The sequence below is a fragment of the Manis pentadactyla genome, chromosome 9 (assembly GCF_030020395.1).
Source record: "Manis pentadactyla isolate mManPen7 chromosome 9, mManPen7.hap1, whole genome shotgun sequence".
Classification (NCBI taxonomy): Eukaryota; Metazoa; Chordata; class Mammalia; order Pholidota; family Manidae; genus Manis; species Manis pentadactyla.
Genome location: NC_080027.1, coordinates 74,601,094 through 74,608,102, shown reverse-complemented (window position 1 = coordinate 74,608,102; position 7,009 = coordinate 74,601,094). Strand labels below are relative to the sequence as shown.

General features: G+C 49.6%; 1 protein-coding gene across 2 annotated transcripts in view; it reads left to right on the top strand.

The window, feature by feature from the left end:
• The first annotated feature begins 1,822 nt into the window (after nucleotides 1–1,822).
• Nucleotides 1,823–7,009, top strand: part of ABTB2 (ankyrin repeat and BTB domain containing 2) — a 172,992-nt gene continuing 167,805 nt past the window's right edge. The window contains exon 1 of one of the 2 annotated variants that reach the window (XM_036891687.2): nucleotides 1,823–3,150. In XM_036891687.2, coding sequence (XP_036747582.2) covers nucleotides 2,268–3,150 — 883 coding nt within the window. In that variant the 5' untranslated portion in view covers nucleotides 1,823–2,267. The remainder of the gene's footprint in view (nucleotides 3,151–7,009) is intronic. The other variant, XM_036891685.2, reaches the window with a different exon arrangement.

Here is a 7,009-nt window from a genome sequence, read left to right as displayed (position 1 = left end):
CCATCCACTGTTTTCCCCAAAGAAATACTCCAGATAGTTTCCCAGATGACCTTTCCATGCAGTAAGTCGCCTGTTACCAATTTCCTGTTAAGTAATTTTCTTTGCTTTTTAAGGGGCTCACAACAAAAAGAAAAAAATAGAAAAAAAAACACTTGGGGACATTTATTTCCTTAAAGATCCATTAGAGGGCGACATTTACATTAATATTATATTTCCTCTAATGAGTTTTAAATTGCGCCAAATTTGTTTGCGAATTTTTGCCAGATTGAACCTCATTGCCTACTTTGACTTCTTATCTCACTTCTGTAAGATTAAATCACATCTTGCGTCCTCTGTTAATATGGTCTCTGCGGACCCTTTCATCCATCCATCCTGGTCAGCGTTCCCAGTTCTAACCATGAGGCGGCGATATGGCATAAATAAAGACCCGCAGAAAGGAAAGATTAAACCAAATCCAAAGAAAGAGGAGTTTTACAGGGAAAGGGCCCTTAATTTAAGAAGGAATGAGACAAACCAGACATTTCTAGCTTGTATCCAACTCCCGGCCCAAGGTTAGGCCTGTGTAACATACAACACAAAGGAGCCCTTCAAGAGAGCGGGAGGCTGACCTGGGGGAGGCGCGGACACAATCTCCTCCTTGATTTTGCGGGTCCACTGGAGGAGGTATACGCACGTTCGTGCACGGTGTGATAGTCACAAGACAGCAGCGGGACAGAGTGGACTGGGCGTGATGGAACCAACAGCTCTGACCGCTTCTGGACACACGCCCTGAGACAGGTTTACAACGGCGCTGCTTGGATTTCAGCACTCTTTTTACCCCGAAGGAAGCCCTGTCCTGAGCGGATGTATGGCTCGCCCGTGGGCACACCGTTAGGAAGCGGTGCATTAAGCCAGCTGTTCCGAGAGCAGACCACACACACACACACACACACACACACACACACACACACACACACACACACACACACACACACACACACAGCTCGGACTCTCGCACCTCGGACAAGAAGGATCCAACTGGCTGCCAGCGGTACTGTACTGAAATAATAGGGAAGCCATAGACCCTTTAAAATTTTTTATCAAAGTTACGACCCTCTCCCCAGAGAAATACTCAGAAAACTGCGTGTGTTATTTCAAGTGGAGGGGAGGGATGGTATCACAGGCCACCTGGAGCCCATCCATTTATCAGATCCCAGTTTATGGAGAAACTGTTCTGATTGGAGCCTATATAGCAACGTACAGAAAACCAGACGGATTTGGGAGGAGAAGCAAACAAGGGCACCCCTTCTCTTTCCAAACACAACTGGAGTTTCATTTCAGAAAAAGGGAGGCGTTTGGCAAAAAGTCCAATAGAAAGGTGGAGCTTCTGGCTTGTGCCCCCTCCCCGACTCTGCTGTTCCACCACCACCCCGAGACCCACACTCGAAACGCCAGCTTTGGTTGTCAGCTGCAGAGGGTTTGAAACGGAGACGCGAACGCACAAAGCCTGGACGGCGGGAAGGGGGGCCGTGCACAATGGCTTTTCCTTGAAATTTTTCTTTAAATCGTCATCTCCTGAGCCTAACATTTCGACCTCTCCTTTCCCCGTCTTTGCTCCCACCTCTCAGCTCGCTCGCCTGCTGGCTATCCCCCTCCTCCACCTCAGCCTAGACCCTTCGCGCGATCCCAGGCTTCCAGCCCCGCCTCCGCCTCAGCGGGGTTTCGCTCCCGGAGGAGGGAAATCTGCATAGTGACCGCCCCCCCAAGAGATCATTGGTGCAGTCTCTGCCCGTCGCTGCCGACGATTGGTGAGCCGCCCCGGCTTATTTGCATGCCGGCGGCCATGGGGTACCCAGCTGTGCCGGCTTTCGGCGCCGCGCAGAAGTTTGCTGAGTGCGTTCTCACCGGCTGGTTCTGGGCTAGCTCAGCGCCGCGAGACACCTCTTCCTTCCACCGCCGCCTGGCTCTCTCGGGATTCCTTCTGCGAGGACAGACGCTCTTTGCTTGCAGGAAGTTCAGGTGGACCAGGGGGAGTGCAGAGGAGTAGTGGGGGAGGTTCCAGTGACAGCTTCGTGTCCGGACGCGGGGTGCGTGTGCCTCCAGCCGCTGGGAATCTCGCCCACCTTCCCGCAGCCCCCGGGTGGGCGGGCGGGCGGGCGGGCGATGCGGCCGCCGAGAGGAAGGAGGGCGCCCGGGAGAGCTTAGAGATAGTTTCTGCCCACTTGGGGAAGCGAGCATGGAGTTGTGATCGCTCCTCCCTCGGCGAGGCCGCCCCCGGCAGGCTCCCCATGGCCGGGACCTACAGCTCCACTCTGAAGACGCTGGAGGACTTGACCTTGGACTCCGGGTATGGGGCCGGGGACTCTTGCCGCTCGCTTAGCCTTTCGTCCTCCAAGTCCAACTCGCAGGCGCTCAACTCTTCAGCGCAGCAGCACCGCGGGGCGGCCTGGTGGTGCTACTCCGGCTCCATGAACAGCCGTCACAACAGCTGGGACACGGTGAACACGGTGCTGCCCGAGGACCCCGAAGTGGCCGACCTCTTCTCGCGCTGCCCGCGCCTTCCCGAGCTGGAGGAGTTCCCCTGGACGGAGGGAGACGTGGCCCGGGTGCTTCGCAAAGGCGCGGGCGGCCGGCGGCTGCCCCTGTTCTCCGCCGAGGCTGTGAGGCGCCTGGCCGGGCTGCTCTGTCGGGCGCTCATACGCGTGGCCCGAGAGGCGCAGCGCCTGAGCGTGCTGCACGCCAAGTGCACCCGCTTCGAAGTGCAGAGCGCAGTGCGCCTGGTGCACAGCTGGGCGCTGGCCGAGAGCTGCGCGCTGGCCGCGGTCAAGGCGCTGTCCCTGTACAGCATGAGCGCCGGCGACGGGCTGCGCCGGGGCAAGTCGGCGCGCTGCGGCCTCACCTTCTCCGTGGGCCGCTTCTTCCGCTGGATGGTAGACACCCGCATCTCCGTGCGCATCCATGAGTATGCCGCCATCTCGCTCACATCCTGCATGGAGAACCTGGTGGAGGAGATACGGGCCAGGGTGCTGGCCAGCCAGAGCCCCGATGGCGGAGGGGCGGGAAGCGGGGAGGTGTCCGCTGAAGCCCTAGAGATGGTCATCAACAACGACGCCGAGCTCTGGGGCGTCCTGCAGCCCTATGAGCATCTCATCTGCGGCAAGAACGCCAATGGTAAGCGCGGGGGCTTCCAACTGACAGACGATGTGGGAGAGAAATTCCACTCTGGGCAACCCAGGGGGAGAATTCCCTACGAGGAAGCTGGCTGGTGTACCAAGACCTGGTAGAAAGCATTTGGTCTGAGGATAGAGTTCATTAAATGGCTCTTGCTAGAGATAGGTCTTCTGGCGGTGGACTTTTGGAGGATAAATTTGTGGTTGATCTACATCCGATTCTGCATGGGGTTGTCACCATCTGGGGGATCCTCACTGACTGAACCTCTTGACCAATCCATTCGTGAACCTTTCTTAACATTAAGTTTACTGCCCTGCTGCTCTTTGCCTTGCTTGACTGGTCTGTAGTTGGCGTCTTTCCCCAACATCTGGGAGGCAGATTGCCTGTGTTTCTGACCCTGGATCTCTACAGCCCAATGGCAGTAGCTGGAGGGTCCAAACTCTAAGTGCCAAGTCTTAGATAAATGGGATGCAAGGAAGGCAGCAGAAATCCCAGGGCCTCGTGCTGCTGCATGGGACTTTGCTGGGTTGAGGGATGCTCTGCAAGCTCTCTCCAGAAGGTGGAGAGGTAATGGTGGGTTTTTAACCCTGTGTGCCCAAGGTGATAAAAAGTGGTGACTCCCAGATCCCATTGCCAGCAAGGTACCACATACTGGCTTCTAGGGCCTGAATTTCCAAGTTGTCACCAACCAAGTGGGTACTTGATTAAAACTGCGTGTTGGCTAAAATGCACAGCTTTATGGGCTTTTCTGAAGGAAATGATGACCCAGTCAACCACCTTATGGGGAAGGGAGGTGGGGAGGAGGTATAGGCAACTGCATGGTGTCAAGTCTGGGAAAGAAACCATTAGATAGTTGAATTTCTCTGAAGGATGACATGGTTTCAAAGCAAAGGGTGGAAGGGAAACACTTGACCTTCTTCCTGATAAGGTTAGGGGGTGATACACATTTCACAGCAAACTGCCTACCAGACTCCAATTTGGGGAGTCTGCAAACCATACATTATTTAGAATGGTACTATGGTTAGATATCCTTGCAATCTGGTAGAAAGCTATTTGGGGGACAGCTTCCAGTGGCAAATAAGTAGTCAGTGGAAGAGGGCAGGAAAGGGATAAAGGGAGTCAAATTTAAGCATGATTTAACCTAATAACAGCTACAGTTTGAAAGGAGCACTTAATGTGTCAGTCACTGTTCATAGCACTATATATGTTAACTCAAGGAACCCTGATGGTCCTATTAGTAGGTCCCTATAGTGTTACCCCCAGTTTACAGATGCAGAAACCAAGGTACCCAGCAGTTAAGTAATTTGCCAAGATTACACAATGTTAACAAAGCTGACATTTGAACCCAGGCAGGCTCCAGAGTTCAAGCTTTTAGCCACTAGTGGAGAAGAAATATATATATTATGTAGGTTTTTATTAGTCCAGTTTCCAAGGAAGGCAGTTGATATCTTAGGCCTCATTTTGAAGATAGTTTATATGTACCATCATGGCTTACTTTGACGTTCATTGGTTTTGTTTTTAATTCTGGCAATGCCAGAGGAGATGCTTGGAATGGAAAAGCATTTGCGTTTTAATTTTCCTCCTCTTAGGTCAGAGTCAAGGTCAGGCCAGAATCTCAGCTGATGATGTCACAGCTGATAATTGTGCTTTGCCCTCTAGGTTTGTGAAATCAACAGGCGGAACACAGCTCCAGGAGAGGAAGTGGATGGCAGGGGGGATTTCCATCCAGTTGTCATAGCCCAGGGGAAGAGTACTGTACTTTGGGCTGAGAAGGCCCAGACTGAACTCAAAAAAGGAAAGGTTCCTCAGAGAAAAGACCAAGGCCCTAACCCTATAAAGGAAACTAGAATAAAGGTGAAACATTAGGGGCCAAACAAAACAAAAGCATGTCCTTCATGCACAGCTGGTGGCCAGCAGGTTGAGGAACTTCTCAGTTTTTCTAACTGCAAACTGAGGCTAGTAAAAACAGCTGCTTCTCCAGGATCTCCTGAAAATACAGTGTTGCCAGGAATTGCTTAGTACAAATGTGTCTCCCCCTAAAGGACTTATCCCAAAAGGCCATTTCTTATTTAGGGTCTTCAGTCCTTGGGATTCTCTTTGCAGGATGAGTTTTTGACTCCATAATTTGACCTCTTCCCTACTCCCCTTCCCCACTCCTCTTAAGAACAATCTCTTAAGCCGAGACAGCAGGACTCAGCGTGACAGAGAGCAAAGCTAGCTGGATGTTCAGAGCAGCGTCTCCCTCTGTGCAGTCACTGGCCTCCAAGGAACTCTTTTGCAGGTGAGGTGACCATTCACTTCCACCTTTGTAACATGATACTCATTTTTTATACATGAAAACCTAGGAGTAGCCTAAGAAAACAATAACTAGGCTGATTTAGTAAGTCTCTTTAGACAAAGTGAAATGAATGTTTAGTAAAGGAGCAATGAAATACTTATGCCTGAAAGCTGACTTCAGAAGGAAGCATCAACTGCTTAGGAAAGAAACAGAGACCCAAACCTTTGTTTGACTAAGACGAGCCAGGCCAGCAAGGTTGCTGGTTACACAGCTGAAGATCAAGTGGGAAATGGCTACATATGGGAGTGAGAGTGCTCGTTTGTATTCTTGTCCTGCTGGTCTTCCCTTTAAATTATATATTTATTGTTGTTATGCCTGCTAATTATATAGCACAGACACATGCATTTGACTCAGCTATTTAAGTCTCTTAAACTTTTAATGTCTTCCAACCAGGAACTTAAGGGCCCTAATCCATCTATTCCTGTCCATTACTCAGAGTGTTGGGCAAATATGGTTTTGATCAGCCCAAGATGGTGATAAAAATTCTGTAGTGTTTCTACAACATGATCTCAGCTTCACAGAGCTGCAGGAGTTATCTGTCGCTTGCTCGTTTGGTATTGATGTCCCTGTTCCCAAGGCAGTGTCATTAAGTGATGATATCTTTGTAGCTTCCTATGGGAGGTAGAGAAACCACTTTAATAGAGAAGTTTTTATAAACATGGAGCTAGCAGCAAATAGAAACATCTCTATCCGCTCCTTCTCTCTCTCTCCCACCCTCCTCCCTTTATATGTGAGTTTGATACTGAACATCACTTCTGGATTTCTTCCTGGCCATTTTTCTAAGTTTTCTTGAGTATCCATAGCATTTGAGAACATTCTCTTTAATTCTGAGACTCTAGGTTAAATTGTAGGATTTTGGTGGGAATATTCTTATTCCAAAGCAGTAACCAGGATGGGCATAAGGGTCATTCTGTCATGGTGGTAAAGAGTACAAACTTTGGAATCACAGTGAGGGTTTGAAGTTCACCTCTGCCAATTATATGAGTGACCTGGGCCATATTTCTTAACTATTCCAAGCCTCAACTTTATCTTCTGTAAAATGGGGGATAACAGCACCTCACTCATAAGGTTGGTATGAGGATTAGGTAAGATGATGGATTTAAAGATCTTAGCACATAGTAAATGCTCAATAAATACTAGTAAATGCTCAATAAATACTAGCAATTCATTCAACAAACATTTATTGAGCACTGACCCAGTACCCACCACTGTTAAAAGTGCTATGGATTAAGTGGTGAAGAAGGAGGGGAGGGTCTCCTCTCATAAAGCTTGCAAGTGGAGGAGACAAGACAAAGTAAACAAACAGATTTACTCAGCAGGAAGTGTGTGTGTATGTTTTTTAAAGACAAGGTGAAGGGATAGTGTGACTGGGGCTAATTTAAATGACAGCCAAGGAAAGCCTTTCTGGAGTTTCCTTGGTAATAGCCAGTTACATCAATACTACTGCTGTCGAAGAACCTCTAGGCAAAAAATCATGACTGAAGACTTTTCTGAATTATTTAGTTATTTATCAGAGGAAAG